This window comes from Protopterus annectens, chromosome 15.part0, assembly GCF_019279795.1.
Source record: "Protopterus annectens isolate FY-2018-M chromosome 15.part0, PAN1.0, whole genome shotgun sequence".
Taxonomy (NCBI): domain Eukaryota; kingdom Metazoa; phylum Chordata; order Ceratodontiformes; family Protopteridae; genus Protopterus; species Protopterus annectens.
Window position 1 is genome coordinate 366,905,991 of NC_056749.1, and position 21,753 is coordinate 366,927,743.

The 21,753-nt window shown below is 36.3% G+C and overlaps 1 protein-coding gene across 1 annotated transcript in view; it reads right to left on the minus strand.

Annotated features, from left to right (window-relative positions):
- The window catches only part of TRPC5 (transient receptor potential cation channel subfamily C member 5), a 2,601,559-nt gene that overhangs the window by 477,153 nt on the left and 2,102,653 nt on the right, over window positions 1–21,753 (minus strand). Inside the window, exon 5 of the mRNA XM_044057112.1 lies at window positions 10,621–10,760. Within this exon, the coding sequence (XP_043913047.1) occupies window positions 10,621–10,760 (140 nt within the window). The remainder of the gene's footprint in view (window positions 1–10,620; window positions 10,761–21,753) is intronic.

Sequence of the window (21,753 nt, forward strand, 5' to 3'; positions counted from 1 at the left end):
AGGTAAGACCATTGGAGATGTCTGCAACAATCTAGTTTAGCTTTGTTAGTATAAATTATTGACAACTTTCTCAGGTTTTTATAGAACATGTGTTTAACAGTGCTGCCAGCAGGGTCATCCTTCTACTTCTTGCAAGCAGTGTCTCCGCTTTTCAAAAGCTGAGCAATCTGTGGAGTCAGACAGGGTATGCTAAATTCCTTATGCCTTCTAATCTTTAGTTGATGTGTTTTCTCAACTTCCACTATACTGTTGAAGAAAAATGAAATAGCTCCATGAGGACATGAAGCATCATCTGGTGATGGCCAGGCAGTACCACTGACTTCCTCTAAAAGGGTATCTTAAATGCTTTCTGATATAGTCCTGCTCAATATTTATTATGGTGGGACACAGAGTATTTAGTCACTATGTAGTTAAAAATGGGCTGTGAACATTCAGGAATTAGGGGACCTTATACCCTGAGGCATTTATCAATGAATTTGAAAAGCATAACAGTTTCTTTATTAGTAGCAGTATGAAGTCTAGCACCTGTACTGGCCAACTGTATTATATTGTATGATCACTAGAGACACAGCATTAAAAATCAAGTTTGTTCTTAAACAAGTGCATCTTGGAAATTAAAATACTTGGTTACAGGAAACTGAGTAAAGGTACCAAATACATTTACATTTTCCATAAAGCAAGGCTAATACATTATGTTTTCTTTTTTATGTTGTTGTTGTGTCTTTCGGCTTTTCCCGGTTAGGGGTCGCCACAGCGGAACTCCGGTCTGCTAATGATTGGCAGTAGATTTTTATGTGTGTTTTCTTTTTTATGTAAAAAAATTTAATTCTTTATTAAGGAACATGCAATATAACATGTTTCTTTAATAAATTAAAACATACTGAGTTTTTATAAGTTATAAGGATAATGGAGTACTCAAAATAACAATTTTCTGACATTATCATGTTATGTTGCCTGCTGTGCAGTTATTCTAACTGATTCATGTAATATAACTCTACCTTTAGTTACATACAATCATATAAAGGATTCATTTTACTAAGTTTTTTTTTGAGAGAAAATGTGTGCTGCTAGTATGTAATTCTACAGGATGATAGTCTTTCTTCCAATACTCAATAAAGCTTTATTACTAAAATAAGCTTCTTATCACGTTGTTCTTCATTTGATAAATTACAGACTAGAAAGCATACCCATTATGTACAGATAAAATGCTTACTTGCGTACTTATTTATAATACTTATCTTCTAACTAAAATGATGTGTAATCTCATTATTAGTTTAATTGAATATGTAAAGTTCAGCTCAAATCTTCTGTATGTTTCTAATAAGTATCACTTTCATACATCCCATGTTGATTCATTATCCTTCTTATTATCACTATTTTCCTAGAATCATCATTCTAAAACAGTACATTTAAAGTCAGTAAACAACATCCAGCTCAGCTTACTGTTTAATATAAGTGCTAAATGTTCAAGAATTCTAATAAACTAATATACAGCTTTGCTCAGATTTAACATAGTAAATTCACAATGCAGTGTGTAATAAAAGCTATCCATGTTAGTATTACAACCACAGCAATGTGTATATTTAAGTGTCAAGATACTGAAAAAATGATACATCAGAAACATATTTTCAAGAAACACAATTTAGATATTTGAAATAGCCCTTTAATGAGGAATATCATTTTTATGACATTAAATAAATAATTATATCCTCAATCTTCTTGCATTTTCTAAATGCATAAAACTGTGTTCAACCTCATTAGTTAACATTAGCATGCCTGTGCACCAGCAAAAGCAGTTATTCTTAACATCACTCTTGAATTCTTCACCATTAAAATTAGATTTGCAGACAAAAGCTGCACATATTTTAGCCCCAACGTGCCATTGTTCCAGTGATTTTCCAGTTTACGTAATAAAGAGTTTACTGATATGATTTCTTCCCAACTGTCTAAATCAATTTCTCTGGTTCAAGATACTTCAAAGCTGTGATGTATAAATTCCAGAGACTAGGAGAATGGATATCAGAAAACCATCCAGTAGAGGTGAATGGTTCAACAGCACTGGAGGAGGTAACATATCAAATACTTGTCTTATTCCTGTAAGTTATGTTAATTCTTGTTACCAGTGAAGAATATAGACCAAGGTAGTCAGCTCTTTAAAATATTTACCTCTGTCAATTACAGCAAAATCTTAGCTCAAATCATCACACATTTCTGATGCTGCAGAAGGGGATTCTTCTTGGCATCATCATCATCATCATCATCATCCTGTACTACCAAACAACAGAAGTACTGAATGCCCCATGGATCAGCCAACAAACTGTACAAGCACAGATCTCACTGAGGCTGTATATTTAAAATAGAAATCTGAAAAGTTACAGAGACCATAGATGGTGACCATGCAGTGCATGCAGCATATCTTGACTGCCTAAGGTCTTTGACACTATTCCCCATGATGGTATCATGCAAAAGATAAATGCTTTAAAAATCGATCTATATATAGCATGATGGATAGCAAACTGGATATAAGTCAGAAACCATGCAGTGTAAGTTGCAGGTGCTTCATCACAAAGTATAAAACTGATCAACTGTGTCCCTCATGGCTCGATGCTGGTACCTCTCCTTTTTGTATTGCCTTCTTAGATCTCTAAGCAGAGAGCCAAGACCTTTGACTAAATGTCTGCAGCTGAATAGAACTTGGAGGTTGCAGGGTCAAACTAAATATGAAAAAGTCTAGTATCTCACTTCTGGTAAATAACTCTTACTTTTATCATACTGTCTAGACAATACACCTCTACAAAACAAAAATGTAGTTAGGGACATAGGTACTTTGGTTGCTTCCCCCCTCTCATTTGACTATCATACAACAATGGTTGTTAGGAAATCCATTTCTTTAGCCCATCTAATTGCCAAAGAAATATTATCAAGGTCTAAAGAGGTAATCAGCACTGACCAGGCCAGTTATCAAGTCCAATACCATCTTTGGGATGTATCTCACTAAACTTGTCAAACAATTAAAAACTTCCCGAAGACTACTAAAGATCACAGGCCCAAAGTCCCTGAGCTACCATGATAGGCTATCCCTTTGTTCAATGTCTTAGGAACTTCTGAGGGGACAACTCTGTCTCACATTATACTGCACCATTAGAGATCTGATTGTCCTGGACTGCCTTTCTCTCCGCAAGTTCAATATCTCCACCAATAGTAGAACCAGGGACCTAAATATTCACAAAAAGTTATGCTGGAGGGACACATTTATAACCAAAGTCCTCCAAAACTTCTCAAACAAACTTCCCTTGCATGTTAAGCAATGCAACTCATAGTCCCCCTTTAAAAATAAAATAGATGACTGGATAGGCATCCACAAATTTACTCCAGGATTGACCAGTATGGCCCACCTGGAGAAAGAAGGTATGATCTATGTGTTAGTACCTAGAGGGCGTATATCCCTTAAAACTCACAGTTCTACTTTTGTATCTTTCCCAGTGTCTAACAGTCTGACATCAGTAAAGTATGGCAACACTTTGTCTTTTAGCTGAGACACAAGACAAATTTTAATACAATGGAATTTTTTCACTGAAAAGTTATATTTTCTGAAATAGAACTATGACATTATTTTTATTTCTTAGGTCTGAATGAATCCTGCCTCTCTTCATATGGTTTTGCATCCCATTAATATTAAAGGAAAAGATCCTCACAGGAAGTCTAATTATCAATAAATATTGAAGAGAAGCTCTGTCCTAACATTCCTGGGCAAATGTTATAAACACACAGCTTGCTAATACTCTCAAATACTCATCCAATATTCAACATGTAGATACTCTTTCAAATACTCATCCAATATTCAATAGGTAGGTAAAAGTCATGTTCATAAGATCTTATTGTAGTTAACCTAGTTGTCTGGGCATCACCAAAATTTAACACCCCTCCCCTCCCCCAGAAAAAAAGTTGTGTTCTCCACTTGCACTAGTTCTATGCAAAAACAGAATAACCAGAATCCAAACTATTAGGATTAATTTGCACATTCTTAGATATTGGTTAGAACAACACCCCTAATAGCCCTAAACCCAGGAATAACAGAACATGATTTGATCTTTTTCACCTGGCAGATGGTAGGAGATAAAATCTTGCTGTAATGAAAACCCCACTTTTGGAATTTGTACCTACCTTATGCAACAAAAGAGGGAAAATATCTTCTCTATATTTACAGTCTGTGATTAGGCTACATGACAAAATATTGATACAGTAATGCTCAAAACAAAAAAGTGCACAATGAAAGAAAAACAGCAAACATTGAAAGTCTCTGAAACAGTCAGTACTTAAGCTCCCCTCACCCCTAAGATGATGGGCTGTGACCACCATCCCTGATTCTTACATACAGTATTTCTAAGATCACTGTACCTTGGAGATATCAATCACTCTGGGATACCATAGTATCAGACTTAATACATAATCAATTGTTTTTGGACATCAATATCTGTAATCTTTAGTGTTGAATATTAGTATGCTGGCATTCTTCCTTGTTCACTCTCAGCCAATCAGCCTGCCTACTACCTGCACTTTCCAAACTAGAGTTAGTTCATTGATCATTAAATAACTCTGCTATGTTTATATCTAAGCTACAATAATTCACACACATATAGATTCACCTGTGTTCACCATTGCAAGGACCACATTCCAACCCAGCATATTGACACATGATTACTGCAATAGTCCTTCTAAGTGCCCAGGCAACTTCCCTCATGCCTCTATATATTTCAGTGCATGGACCTGCTCTGGGACCACCCCTCCAGCAGTGGAAGCCAGTTTATATAAGGAGAGCGTAATGTGGCACCCATACCCCATCTAAGTGCCCAGCAAGTCATGATCACATGTAAAGGCTCTTTCCAAATTAAATGCTACTAAATCAGCCCATTTCTGCTTAGTTAATTGAGTTAGACTTAGAACTACTGAATTGAGCTTTTGTCCTATGACATAGCTGGGTACAGACCTGACTATTCCCCTGACAATCTGAGTTAGATGAATGGCTTGGGAGCTGCAAGGAACAGGGTTTGGAGGATGGTAGTGAATAGATTATGCTACCTTGCCCATCCTCAGAAGAGGGAGGTAGTACACCGCTGCACTGCTATGCCATATGAGTGTGTTGGGGAGTGCAAGGAGCAGCTATTGGGTTGGTGCAGCTGCATGCTGCATGTAAGCCATGGAGGCATTCATATGCATGGGACCTCTGCAGAGCAGCAGCATACAAGTAAGTTACTGGCTACTAAGAAAGTGAGAGGCTGCACCAGACTTATAACAAAAGCGAATGTTGACTCCAACAGCCACAGGAATAGAGCGCTGATTAGTGATCCACACAGTTTTATTAACAATGCACGTTTCTGCAGTTAACCATAAGTCGGAAACAATATCCACACACTGCCTGTAACAATTCAGTTCTCCAAGTTAAAGCACAGGCTGACTGTAACTGAAATAAATGCAGTTCGAAACTTTCAATTAACCACAAGGTATAAAAATGTTCGCTTACTGAGGTAATCAATTCTGGTCTCCGAATTAGCAAGACAAAAAGCAGGCTAGCGTAGCCAAAAAGAATCAGTTCAGATTTCTGCCCCAAACAGTCAACTGATAAAAGCGGGTGAACAATAAAATGCTGCACTTTATAATAAGCGGTGCATCTCCCCAGGGTAAAGCGTCAGTTTTTAAAGCTGAAATAAGCGCTGTTCAAGTTCCCAAACAAACACGGGATACAAAATATAGTCCACACACTCTGGTTAACTGTCCAGGTCTCCGTACCAAAAGCAGACTGACAAAACTGATACACGTTAAACGCTACTAAAGCGTTTTTCGTTCAGATAAATATCCGAACTTCATCAGAAAAACTTTAAAAACTGATGCTTTACCCTGGGGTGTGCTTTAACTTGGAGAACTGAAATGTTACAGGCAGTGTGTGGATATTGTTTCCGACTTATGGTTAACTGTGGAAACGTGCATTGTTAATAAAACTGTGTAAGTTACTGGCTACTGACAATGAGGGAGTTAGGCTTGAGAGAGGAGCCTGCATGGTTAGCAAGACAAGCCATTCCCCCACAACTTACTTTAGCTGTCAGCAGGAAGAGATGGGATGATATGGTTCTTGCTTTGGCCAAGGAACAAATGAGTCACAGGACTCTACCCCTGTGTGGATGATGACTGAGTCTGTACACCTCCACAGAGGAATGACTCTGATGATTGCATGCATGTAAGGGATTCATCATATGGATTATGGAGGGGCACATAAAGTATCAAAATTTCTTACCAGTCTTTTCTAATACAGTCATTGGACCCTGTCAACCTATTGCTGTCAAACCACCTTTTAATGACCTCTATAATCTATTATCATGTTCAACCACAAAGCATTCTATAGCTATGTCAAGAATCTCAATGGCAACACTTAGATCTGCTCTGAGTTACAGCACAATGGCACTAAATATACAGAACCAACTGATATTGCCAACAACCTGGCAGATATGTTCAGTGCTAACTTTACCCCCCTCTCACCCCCTAAAGGTCCCATCTCTATACCGGAAGAATGCAAAGTTCCTGTAATCATGGCTGCACAGGTAAAAACCACACTCTCCAAAGCCAAGAACACAACATCCATGGGACCTGACAACTTCCCAGGCTGCATTCTACATGAACTACAGAATAAACTGGCACCCCACCTAAGCACCATGTTCAGTCATAGCCTCACCTCAGGCTTTGTGCCCACTGAATGGCGCACAGTGACAGTTATCCCACTCCACAAAGGGGGAGCCACCACGAACCCCAGGAACTACTGTCCCATTAGCCTAACAAGCCTGTTCTGCAAAGCCATGGAATGTATCATCATGGAACTTATAAACACAGACTTTGGTAATCTCCAAACTCTGGACCTCACCCAGTTTGGGTTTGTAAAAGGCAGATCATGTCTCCTAAACCTGATAGATTTCTTTGAAGCAATCACCAAAGCCGTAGACGAGGGTAAGGTGGTTCACACAGCCTATCTAGATCTCACCAAGGCTTTTAACACCATCCCCCACTCTGGAATTATAGACAAACTCACTAATCTAGATATAAATCCCTATGTCACAAGATGGGTTGCCAACTGGCTCACTGACAGAACTCACACTGTGAAAGTAGCAGACTCCAATTCCGACTTCAGATCAGTGACAAGTGGAGTACCACAGGGTTCAGTCCTTGGTCCTCTCCTGTTTGGTATTTACTTTTCTGAAGTACAGGCTAACACAGAAGGTCTTTGGCTAATGAAGTTCGCAGATGACTGCAAACTAGGAGCCATAATCGAAACCCCTAACGATGTGGACATCCTATAAAAGGGCCTCACTTGAGACAGATGCCTGGTGTCAAAGCCATGGCCTCAGGCTCAATGCCAAAAAATGCATTGTCATCCCCTTTGGTAAAAACTCTGTACCCATGAGCTACCACATAGGTGGTAGTCTACTTAACACCGAAAGTGTGATAAGAGACCTTGGGACACAGGTAGTCTCTCCTTTGATAATCACATTGCCATAGTAGCCAGGAAATCCTTCTATGTGGCACACCTCATCACAAAAGGTTTCTCATCCAGGAAAAAAAGGTCATTGTTCCCCTCTACTTGTCACTCATTAGACCCATTATAGAGTACAACACCCTTTATGTACCTCACAAGACATCTACAACAACTGGAAAGGCCGCAGAAATACCTCACAAAGAGGATTACTGGCCTCAAATGGATGCCCTACGCAGACTGTCTCAAAAAACTCCAGCTTTACTCCATCGCATATCGCCTACTCAGAGGCGATCTCTGCCTAACATACAAAGCTATGTCAAACCCAGAGCTGCTGGACATGCTCCACTTTAAGAAATCCCAATCCCTCCGAGCTACACGCTCTAGGGACCTAAACCTTGTCACCACAATAAACAGAACATGCTGGAGGGATAGATTCTTGTCCCATAGACTTGCCATACTCTGAAACAAACTACCTATCTATATCAAACAAAGCTCCTCATTAGCACTCTACAAGAAAAATCTTGATGATTGGCTGGGAAATAGGAAATTCACTCCGGGGATCACCTCTGTGGCTCTGCTTGATAGGGGCACAGGAAAAAAATTTGCTTGGGTAACGAAAGCCAGAGTACCTTTTTGGCTAGGCTTATATAGGCCCTAGGGCCAATAGCCTAGTAGCTTACCTATGAACCTATACCAGTAACACATTGTGTTATCTTCTTGACCCAACAAATGTACTCTAACAGCATAGTGGATTACCTTGATTCCAAAAGAGAAAATCATACTGATATTTTTAAATACCTCTTGCCCTGCCACTCCTAACTCCTGTTATCCTGTCTGCAATTAAAACCCAGTTGATGCAAGTCCCTGCAGTACAACCCTCCCTTCATGAGAAGTGAAAACTAAAAATGCATAAGTCTCACAGCAGTTCTAATTCTCAAAGCTCAAAAGACTCTTCACTCTTAGGTGATCCATTACAGAACTAGAATTGTTAAAACATCAAATCCTATCTGTTGTGGTCATGCTTAATGAGTAAGGGTAGTGCAAATATAGATTTCCTTTAGTACTTGCAAATAAAAGGTACATTTTTCAAATTGCTCAGTAATCAGTTTAGAATAATTTTCATGAAAAGAGGTGCATTAAGAAATGTCTGTGAGACCAGGACACTTTTAACATGTCTATCTTTATTTCCCGAATGACAGAAAAACTAGCAATAAACAGTCTTATTGTATATTTCACTTAATTGGGTGCTTGTAACATGTGCACTTTCTCAAGATGACTGGCCCCAATGTCTTTCCAAAAGAAATAAGGCAGGCAGTGAAAAAAAAAACTGACACTGTTCTCCGAGAATATATCAAGTGAAGGAGCAAGACATGAATATTGCAGGCTCTCCTGTAGTTTTGCGCATCACTTTTGTAGAATGATGACTGGACCTGCTTTAGCAAGAAATCTTGCTGATGCTTCATTTCTTGTAGATATAGTTCATGGTCAGATGAGACAGCCATTGTTTTTGACAGTCCTGAATCATAATGCTCCAGTAAATCTTTCATCTTTGTGTTATCATTGAATGGTGTGACCACTAAATTCTAGTAAGACTACCATTATCTCTGCATACATAAGTTGGGTATCAATTGGTTCCAGTGAAGACTTATTGCTTCTCTTAGAGCGGCTTTTTGTTTAGAAGCCCCCATCGAGAAGGAAACTCTTAATTCTTAACAATTTTTAAGAGGAAAACAATAGTCTGTATTTGCATGTTTAGCTGGATGTAACCATTACCATGCTATGTATAAGGATACCGATCAGTAGTTATAGAGTTTGATTTTTTTTTTATGTGGATTAACACGCTGTATACTCCAGAGAAATTATTTGAGTTCTAAACCATTTTTCCTAGAGGTAGTCCTGGGTAGTCCTATGTATGGCTTTGAATTGGTTCTTAGACAAGAATGCTACTAAAGTGCCAATGTTTATTTTATTTATTTATTGTTTTACTCTCCCTGCTAGCTGTAGCCAAGGAATGCAAATTTTATCTCGTGTATTTTACATACATACATGCTGACAACAAGCTGCCTCATCTTTTTATGCATTCAAGCTTGATATTTTGTATATACTTCCTTACAATTTGTTGGAAAGTTGGAATGTGGCTTAACTGTACTTGTTTTCTTGCTCAGAAATATTTGTTTAATCATTTTTAGTGACAGATTTCATCAACTTTATGCCAAATGTTTCTATAGACAACTGGGACTTTTAAACCCAGTTCTACTCCACTAGAACAATGGTTTATTATTGATGCAGAGCTACACATGCAGCAATTGTAAAGCTTATGCTACACATAGGGGATAATCCCCAGCACATTTCCACGTGGAGGTTCTATACCCCATGCAAACTAATCTGCTCACCTCACGGGTCTCTGCAATCCAGACAAAAAAGTTCACACAGCTATCGTTGTCACTTTTAATGTAACTCATCACGACTCCATCAAGTCCCACATTATGTTTGATTCACAAGTGTGGTTTCTGTGAAGTGACTTGATATCTGCTCCATCAAGAGCTTTTGAACTTTTCTTTAACATCTTGTGAATTTCAGATACATAAAACTTGTATTAACTGAAGTGTTTTTGTATATATATATATATATATATATATATATATATATATATATATATATATATACATACATACACATATACATACACATACATACACACACAGAAAACACACACATGCGCACACATACAGCTACAAAGTTGCTGCTCTTGTATAATGTTTCTTCTTTTTATATATGTACTTATACAGATCTGATGTCCTAAATGCTTGACAGCAGTAATTTCATTACTAAGACACAAACAACCCTTTCTTTCAGATGAAGGAGGAAAAAAACAGGATTAATCATAGTAAATCTCAGAAAACTGCATCAGCGATCACTAAAATAATGAATATGCTGTATGAAATAAAATAACTTGTTAAACTATTGAGAGTTACATGGTCATTACATTTTTGTACCTGATTTCTAAATACATGCTAAAATACATGTACCATGTATGACCTGGATTAGCATGCATAATTCAAATCAGTGGAACATACATTTATCAAATTTTCCTAGATTACCTTTACATAGGCCACAATTTTGAGTGAGATGGTAGCAAGATAGAGAGAGTTCATTGCAAAGTCCATCAGGTTCCACCAGTCATGTACATACTCATTAAATCCTCCATCCCACATCTCTTTAATTTCAGCCCAGATGAATCCTGTAAAAAGAAAACAGATTCATTTTAGAGACTGCAAAGTGCACAGCTCATTTACTAAACAGCCTTATTAAGGGCACCCATTGCAGTGGGAAAAAGGTCTCTTTTTAAACGGGATGCTTTCTTTGACATTACTGTTGTTACATAAACAAAAGCAATACTGAAAAAAAAAAAAACGTATAACAACACCATGCAAACCCTAATGTTAAATGTGAACAGAAGCTAGCATATCTATAGATACCTGCCCTTGTTTCACAAGGAAGTATTTGTTCTTGAAACACTAAATGTAAGAGATTCAGGTGTTGCATTCTCAGATTCAGTATATTATGGTTTTGTGTGTATGTATGCAAGTGTGCGTGTGTGTCTCTTGGCAGTTTGTCTGAAAGGCCAATATTACCTTAAATGGAAAACCTGTGTTTCTACTAAACATTTTCACTGGGTTAACATTTGTTTGTCTGGAGTTCTGAAGCCTAATAGAGCCATGCAAGAACTGTATGAATATAGCAGATGTAAGCAATAGATGAAACAATGAAAGTGAGACAGAGACTTGGAGAGACTTCTTTAGCTGAATATGGGACTTCACCAAGTTCCAGTTGTGCTAAAAACAATAAAACCTTTTTGCAGTGAAAGCTGGTGAATAACTTAATCAAGTCCATAAAAATAATATAAAAAAGAAAGAAAATGAGAAATTAAAGACACCAGACAGAGGCAGGCAAGGTTGAGGTATTATTAGATCTTCAGAAACCCTGTAGCAAATTAGCCTTCACTCTTCATTAAGAGGCCAGCTATTCTTGTACTGAAAGTAAGGCCATAGCTTGGAGTAGGTTGCTGATGCACAGTTTAGCAGTGCCGCTGGGTATATGCTACATATACACTTTCAACTAAGTTTGCTGCAGTTTGGGATTTCCTCTTCCATAACATTCAATAAACTTTGACTCAGAATGATTAAGCCTGGGGGTCATCCCCCATGGGAAGTTTGGGACCTTACCCTACTCAAGAATTGAAGATTGTTTTAGTTTTAATTTGCTGAGACTTGATTGTCAGTGCTAAGGATATTTTTGAGCTAGATACCATTAAACCAAGTTGAGGCACATTTTTACATTTTGTGTTTCACCTTTGAAAACATGCATTTTTGTCAAGCTTTGCAGTTACTTTAACTGCTTACAATTGTTACTAAATTAAAACAGAACAGTTATTTGATAATTATTTAACAATATGTTCAATAATTGTCTTTTCAGAATAACTGACTGCCTTACCTTTTCTTCATAAATAATTTTCTTACTGTTTTGAAGGTCCAGACAATTCTGTCCTTCACACTTCTTTGCTCAGCTCAGTAAATGGTCATCTGTCTGATGAGTTCATCCTTTTTCCCAGAACCATATAAGGGAAAAACATCCATTTCACATATGATCACAGTAAAGAGCCAATGAAAACAAAGCAAAGACCAGACTTTACATATACAACCAGGACCAGATTCCTGGACTAACACCTTGTGCAACCAGGACAAGGCTATTGGGATAACACCTTGTTCATTCATTCAGAGATTTGATGAGGACGATCAACAACATTGGTTCATAGGTTCATACTAGGCTATCTGCCCTAGGGCATTTATAAGCCTAGCCAGAATGTGTTTGGCTTTTGCCACCCATTTTAAATTTATTTTGCTATGCCCTTTTTCGAGGTTAGTATACTGTGCCTCTCTCTAACAGTGACACAGAAGTGATACCCGGGGTAAACCTACGATCTCCCATCCACTCATCAAGATTCCTCTTGAAGAGAGTCAATGAGGGACTCTGCCTAACCTGGACTGGGATTTTATTCCAGAGTGAAGGGAGCCTCTGGGTTATGAATCTGTCCCTTCAGCATGTCCTATTTATTTCAGTGCTGAGGTTCAAGTCTCTCGAGTGCATAGCTCGATGGGATTTGGATTTTCTGAGGTGCAGCATGTCCATTAATTCCGGGTTGGACATGGCTTTATACGTCAGGCAAAGATCGCCTCTGAACAGGTGGTATGCCACTGAGTAGAGCTGGAGTTTCTTTAACCGGGCAGCATATGGCATCTGTTTGAGCCTTTTGATACTCTTGGTGAGGTACTTTTGGGGTCTTTCCAGTTGCTGCAGGTGTCTGATAAGGTACATCCCAAAAGGGGCATTGTACTCAATTATGGGCCTGATGAGGGATGAGTAAAGAGGCATGATGACCTCCCCTGATCTAGATGTGAATCCCTTCATGATTAGGTGGGCTATATAAAATGTTTTTCTAACCACTTTGGCCACGTGGTTGTCAAATGAGAGATTGCTATCAACTTGGGTCCCCAGGTCCCTAATTACTTCTTCTGTACTTAATGGATTACCACCTATATGGTAATTTGTGGGCACTCATGGAGTGCAGTCATGGAGGTTATTTTATTTTTTTTTTTAGATGAAGGTTGAGTCTGCGTTATCATTTTTAATTATTGTTTTAAATAGAGCATTATCAAGAAATAAAATATTCCTAAAAAATGCCAGATGGTATAGGGTGCCTGTGATATTTATTTTTGATATGTTCCACCTACATGCTACATGTGGGAATAGGCTGCTGGTTTACAGATAATTTACTGGAGTCTTTTTTGGTCAAACTTGGTTTGGCAAATGTTACACTGAATTACTGAATGAGTGCTTGATTTAGGCAGATACATTGGAAGAAATGCCATTTGACTGAAACAGTAGCTATGTATTTGTAATATCTGTGATTTTAAGGTTCAAGTTGGGTATTAGGTTGAAGTTAGGACTGAGATTTTGGTTAACCTTAGGGTTATTGGAGTGGGTGGGGTCTTATGTCCTTTGTATTTCTGGGATGGAGGTTACGATTTGTGTTGCCTACAAAATATATTGTAAAATTATTTGTATTGCTGTCCTTTAAGGATTTTGTTGAATCTGTGCTTTGATGAAATGAGTTTCAAATATTTTACTTTTTGATTATTTGTTCCTCATAAAAAATGCAACATGGAGAACATTTTTACTTTGAAGTGTAATAAATTGACAGAACCCTCCTTTGCTGATAAATACAGCATTGCCTCTAAGATATCTGTAATTATCAAACAACTTTAAGCAGTTCACTTTTCACTTAGCACTGCAGAACTACAGAACTCCCTAATGGATCTGGGTCTAACCTTCCAGTTCAAAAAGTGCCCTAAAATTTGAATAAGGTAGATAAAAAAGTATGGCTAACTTTAGTATTCTTTATCCTCATTTTTAAGAATAATAGCCCACAATTAACATCTATGGTTTTAGCTGCTCTCTAAACTTTTCCTCACCTTTGGTATGGAATCTGCTTCATTCAAGCGTACTATTATCAGGTCATCTGACCACTGACCCTATAAGATGTCAGGCCCATAGCCAAACTTTGCCCCATCATTAAGATAGTTGAGAAAGTAGTTTTCACCCAAATATTCAAGCACATAAATGGTTATGACTTACTGTAAGATGTTCAAAATGGTTTTCTTACATGCTTTGAAACAGGACAGCCTTGAATACTGTCACCAGCTGAATTTACAATAAAACGAATAGTTGTCTTTTCACAGGTAGACCCTTTTTCAGTATGTCCACAGTCTTCAAAACATTTGACCACTTATGAACTAAAAAACAGCTTTAGTACAGAAATGATATTTTGCAATACTGTTAACTTTTGATTTGGTTTGCCAGCACACTCATTGCTAGGCGCGTTCCTCTTCTATCTCCTTAAATCCTTACTCTGTACACAGTTAACTATTTTCTTTAAATTACAAGAAAACTGTAAAGTGACTTTATTAGTTTATGTTTGTGGAATTCATAAACAAGCCCATCAAAAACCCCACAATTATGTAGTCATGGAGTGTGCAGCCCCTCACAAGCTGTCTGAAACCACAGCTATGTTTCCTAAAGATCCTTTGGGTAATATCAAATCCTAAACTATCAAACAAAGATACCTGGGGCTGATTTATATTCCAAAGTGAGATTTTTCTACAGGTTGGCCCATCTACTGTATGAAATGCAGTAGCAAAAACAAGATATTGCCTGAATTAGAATCTGGCCTCCCAATCATAGCCCTTTTCCCTAGTACCAATTCACACCTTCTCCAAACTACAGTCGACAAGATTTATAGATTCATCTTTATTTCAGAGCCATGTAGCCATCCTTGTCTGCATCTCCACAAGTCCCACGATCTGTGACAGGCAGTGCCACTCTTCTCTTCTTTTCTGTGACCTTTAGTTTTAAGCAAAGGCATTCCTTAGCATTAGTATTAGTGCTTTTCTTTAAGGATCCATTGTATTCAACAATGCACCCTCTTTAAATAGACCCCAATCTGAAGTGGCAGTTTGAGAGAGCGCATGTGCTGGAACTAGTGAAGTGTATTGGAAACAATGTATATAATATAGAAAAGCAACAAACATTGGAAGGTTTAAAGATTAAATTAAAACGGCATATTTTCACTGAAAGTAAATGCATGTGTTTTAGGGAGAATGGATAATGAAGGTACATATATTTTGCTACTTTCAAACATTCATGTCATGTAAATATTGATAGCACTTATACATACACATTCATTACATTATTGCCAAAAATTCTTGTCATGTAACTACTGGTAAGATATATATTTTTGTACCATACAGTGTAGTCATCCCACTGCGTGATTGATTACTTCACATAACTAGAACTATTCTTCTTCTGCTCCATAGTAAGCCCGGGGTCGTGGCTGAAAAGGGTCTGAACACCAATATACCAACCTGGCAAATAAATGTAAGATTATTATTCACTAAATCAGTACCAGCTTTATCCACTTCTGGGCTCCATTTAGTTGGAACCTTTGCTGGCAAGCTATGGTGTAAGGAAGGAAACCATTCCTGGATGAGCCACCAGTGCATCTCTCTTTCTGTCTCTCACACACACACAAATGAGGTAGCCATGCACCAGGGAATAGATGATGTTCTTAGACAAAATGTATTTAACAATACAGAAATCCATGTGTGCATATCTGTTAGTGTTACATCTGGAGTGAGGAAACAAAATGATCATTACTGAAGTTATCAGCAAAATAAATATACATATATTGACACTCCATTGTCTACAGTGTGTGTGTGTGTGTGTGTGTGTGTGTGTGTGTGTATATATATATATCTATATCTATCTATCTATCTATATATATATATATATATATATATATATATATATATATATATATATATAGATGCATGTGTGTGTGTATATGGGTCTACTTCATAACACTGAAATTTCGTAATGTTGAATTTCATAACACTGAGAACATAACATCGAAAATTCGAAACAATGAAAACCCAAAACATTGAAAACTACATTGCACAAATAAATAACATCCTCTCCACCTACACCCCCACCTAACTAACAGACTCACTTTCTACTACATTTCTGCAGGGGGGCAACCCCCCCTGTGGCCCCCCATGAGGGGGGGCTCTGACCCCCACACACCCCCTGTAAATGAAATATACATACTCCAAGATCACACTACAGGGGAAAAAGTTAATTTCCTAATCTCGCTAAGTTATTTTTTTAACTTACTTAGAAACTACTTCTACATTTCTTAGATTTACTATGGAATGCTCCCATGAGAAGGTACATTTTCTGGATACAACGCTTAGTATCACTGATAGTGGTTCTATTGTATCTACACTTTACAGAAAACCTACTTGGAAGAATACTTTATTAACCTTCGATAGTATGCATCCTAGGTATATCTTCCCAGGTATAATTAAAAGTAAATTTATTAGGTTAACCAGACTTTGTAAAGATAGCAATGATTTGCACTCTGAAGCTGACCATTTGGAAGAACTCTTTATTGAGAGAGGTTATCATCCAAATTTAGTTAGTAGCATCAAAAATAGCATCATCAAAAGCACACATCAAGATAGAATTGGATAGATAGACAATAAGATCTCTACATTTGTGAATAAAGAAGATTCAGTTCTACAAGCAAATTGTGTTGCTATAACTTTGAATTATACCAGCAACATAAATAGCTTGAAGAAAGTTTTTCTTAATAATTGGAAGATCTTAACCATGAACCCAGATACCAAACTTATTGTAGGAAACAAACCTCATTTTATGTATAGGAACAGCCCTAATCTTAAACGATTATTATGTAATGACTTTCATTTTATACAACCATCATCAATTCCTGCTAATAAAAGAACAGGTACCTTCCCTTGTCATAGTTGCAATAGATGCAACTTTATTTCTGAAATACAAGAATTTCAACACCCTAGTTTGAACTATATTTTTCTACCCAGATTTTTTGCAACTTGTACTACAAAAAAATCTAATTTATCTCGCAACATGTAAAAAATGTCAGGCTTTTTATGTTGGGCTAACAAAAAGATGTTTGAAGGATAGAATATATGGTCATCTTTATGATATACAGAGAAAAAATGACCTAAATGCTCTAGCAAAACACATAATAGAGTATCCTTCACACAAGTTTTGTTTCAGAGTTTTAGAAATAGTTACAATTAACAAGAGAGGTGGTAATAATGCCACACATTTGAGTAATAAAGAATTAAAATGGATTCTGAGACTAGGTGCCCATATACCCCCTGGTATAAATAGTTGCATTTCCATTAAACCTGTTCTAGATACTAGATGAGTTTTATATATGTCATATTCTATGCCTCATATTTTAGGTATTTAAGATACATTTTATATGTGTTATGACATATATATTTTTAAGAAAACATATTTTTAAGAAAACATATATTTGATATATTTTATTATGGCTATATTTTTGTACTCTTGGATCCATTTGTACATGTCTTTTATATGTTTTAAAATTTTTTATCCACAGCTATATATACATATTTGATTATATTTGCATTCATATACCGGTGTCATCTACATGTACAATAAGACCACAAATATGGTTATACCTTAGTTATATATTTTTATACTTACATAGTTACTAAACAACACATGATATTTGGTCACTATATCTTATTACTATACACAAGTTAAAACCATGCATTTTGTATACTTATTTATTCATTTAAATTGATAAACCGATATAGATAAAATAATTGCTCTTACTAATAACTTGAATATATATTTATTTATTTATTCATTTATTTATTTATGAATGAGTATTAATTATTGTTAACTTAACCAATTCATTCAAATTATTTATTTATTTAGATATATATACATCCTTATTTATAATATTTAAATCAATATGAATGTTTTTTTTAACGATTTTAAAATGATGACTGTTCCTGTACATTTTATGCATATATTATATTATATTTTATGCATTTAATTCATTATTATTTGATATTTATAATTGGTAAAAAATGTTCTGTGCCCCTTCTATATTTATTTCATGGTCTACCTGCTGATGAGAATTTTATTATACTATAGTGTTTTACTCACAAAGATACATTTTTGTGATTTATGGAATTTTGGATAATAGCATCTTTTGAATGAAATATATAGCGTTAGTTAGTTGACACTTACTGTTGTCCATGTGAATTAAAAACATGATGATTTAGCATGACTTTAACTGAATGTGAACTAAACCTAATTGGGTTCAATTGAGTGCATTTTATCTAATTGATTAATAGCAAATACTAATTTTGGCGCCTTTTTTGATATATAAATGGAAGTTTTAAGTAATTTTATATTGTCTGATGAAGCGTAGTAGGTACTACGCGAAAGCGCTCACATCTCAATAAAATCTCTTTTTTGGATTATTGCTGGACTATCTTTGGATTATTACCAGATCTTTTTTATGCAGATTTCGTTTGAATTTATTACTGAGACTCTGACTTTATTCGTGGTGAGAGGACCTGGTATCTATTACATTGCTTGTTTCACGTTACAGGCACTCTCTTTAGCTATCGGGTGTTTTTTTGTTATACTTTACTTTTTCTGCTTTGGCTATTACACCGATAGCACGCGATGGAAACCGTAAATATTGACTTAGACTATTGTCCAGGGATGAGGGATGCCCCAGCCATCTGGACGGGCTTTTACACCAACAAGCAAACCCTTTATTGGCTCTGGATTTGTCACACGCCAACACCACTGTTCCTGTAAATGAAGAGGGCGACAACATCATGGAATTTAACATTACATCTAAGGAGCTTGAGGATGACATGTACAGGCTACAGCGGTATGCCTGGCAAAGACAGCACCTAGAGGCATTCTTACACCACCGTATCGTACCGAGGGGGATGAGGGTTCTGTGCATGCCGACCTATGGGGAGACGCATCCAATCCTCCTCAAGAAATGGCAGGACCTGAATATTGACCTTGGTTTCAGGTGCATTAAGTTACTTCTTGAATATTTTAATCCGCTAGAGTCTGACTTACGCAATAAAATTGACTTAACATACAAAGATCTAAATGATCGTTTCAAGTCAGACTATTGCGTTAAGAAATTGCATAATATATGTTTACAGGTTAACGCATACAGTGAAAGGCTAAAATTAACTAAGCTGCGTAAATTACAAAGAGATTTTAATGATTTTGCTTCACGTCAAATATTTGTTTGGCCAAAACGTAATATTACCTCTTTGAACACAGTAAATGGCATTGACAATGAGGGGCATTTACATATGAATGGTAATTCATCAACTAGTGCTCAACCCGTTGCAGAAAAATCTACTTGTTATACCAACAATACAGTGGGGAATAATGAATTGTTACCACCTTCTTCTTCAGAAGCTGTTAACATTACAGCTTCCATTGAGGTCGACACGCCCCCTCCTAATCAGCAAGCGCTGAAACACTCTTCTGGTAATTTAGGAGCCAGACCAAAAGATTTACGTACTGACAACTCTTCTTGTTCTTTTTTACCTTACCCTGTAAAACAACAGTTTTACAACAGGGGCCGATCACAAAGCCGAGGCCCAAGGAAAAGGAAACTTTCAAGAGAAAGCTACAATCCCACAAGAAGAACAAGAATGAGACTGATTTACTGTACAATTACTCTGGCTTTTCTCTTTCTGACTCTGACATTTCATTATTGAACAGAGGACTTAATTTTATTCCAGCCTGTCCTGATACCATTAGCCATGTTCTCATTGATCTTAGATTATTCTGCAGACAGGTTGCATTAAAATTGTTTTTTAAAGATAAATGTAATTTTACTGATGTTACTGAGAAGATTATTTTTAAACGCAAAAGCACTTTTACACCTTCCTTTCCACATCACATTGAATGTTTTTTTAAATTATGTGAGCAGGATTTTTATAATTTATTCTCCAGCAAAGTTAAACCATGTTTTTATAATCTCACCTCAGAAGAATTTACTTCACTACAACATTTAAGGAATTGTAATGAAATCACCATAAAACCAGCTGATAAAGGTGGAGGGGTAGTCATATTAGATACCATTGATTATAATATGAATATGTCCTTGATGCTTGAAGATGATGCAACTTATATTAAATTGATGCCTCATGACATTAAAAGAATAATTAAAAATGTGCATGATATTTTATATGACCTTTTAATGTGTAGACAAGTTAGTGAACAGATGTATAACTACTTTCTTATTGATAACCCTACTATACCTATAATCAAGGGGTTACCCAAAATACATAAGAACCAGTTCCCCATACCATTAAGACCAATTGTATCAGGAGATAAATGGGTAACTGCTAACATTTCGTCTTTCATCGAATTTCTACTTAGACCAGTAGTTGATTCTTATTCTTCTATTTTGAAAGACACATATCAGTTTTTAGATTATTTGTCAGACATACATCTAACTCCTAATGAACATGAGTATCTTTTAGTTACTTTAGATGTAAAAAAACCTTTTTACTTCTATACCTAATAACTTAGGTATTGAAGCCATAAGAGAATTACTATCAAAAGAGTCTTCTTTTACTAACAACAGACAATTATTAATAGGCCAACTGTTAGAGTTAGTATTAAGCAATAATGCCTTCATGTTTTCAAACAGCTATTATTTACAACAATGGGGGGTGGCAATGGGCACTCCGTGTGCGAACACGTATGCCAATTTGGTTGTTCTCAGTTGGGAACAAAGTTGTTTATTCAGCCACCCTTCTTTTGCTAAAATAAAAGTCTACAAACGTTTTGTAGATGATATTTTTATCATCTGGGAGGGTACGGAAACTGAATTTGGAAATTTTTTAACTTACTTAGAAACTATTTCTACATTTCTTAGATTTACTATGGAATGCTCCCATGAGAAGGTACATTTTCTGGATACAACGCTTAGTATCACTGATAGTGTTTCTATTGTATCTACACTTTACAGAAAACCTACTTGGAAGAATACTTTATTAACCTTCGATAGTATGCATCCTAGGTATATCTTCCCAGGTATAATTAAAAGTCAATTTATTAGGTTAACCAGACTTTGTAAAGATAGCAATGATTTGCACTCTGAAGCTGACCATTTGGAAGAACTCTTTATTTAGAGAGGTTATCATCCAAATTTAGTTAGTAGCATCAAAAATAGCATCATCAAAAGCACACATCAAGATAGAATTGGACAGATAGACAATAAGATCTCTACATTTGTGAATAAAGAAGATTCAGTTCTACAAGCAAATTGTGTTGCTATAACTCTGAATTATACCAGCAACATAAATAGCTTGAAGAAAGTTTTTCTTAATAATTGGAAGATCTTAACCATGGACCCAGATACCAAACTTATTGTAGGAAACAAACCTCATTTTATGTATAGGAACAGCCCTAATCTTAAACGATTATTATGTAATGACTTTCATTTTATACAACCATCATCAATTCCTGCTAATAAAAGAACAGGTACCTTTCCTTGTCATAGTTGCAATAGATGCAACTTTATTTCTGAAATACAAGAATTTCAACACCCTAGTTTGAACTATATTTTTCTACCCAGATTTTTTGCAACTTGTACTACAAAAAATCGAATTTATCTCGCAACATGTAAAAAATGTCAGGCTTTTTATGTTGGGCTAACAAAAAGATGTTTGAAGGATAGAATATATGGCCAT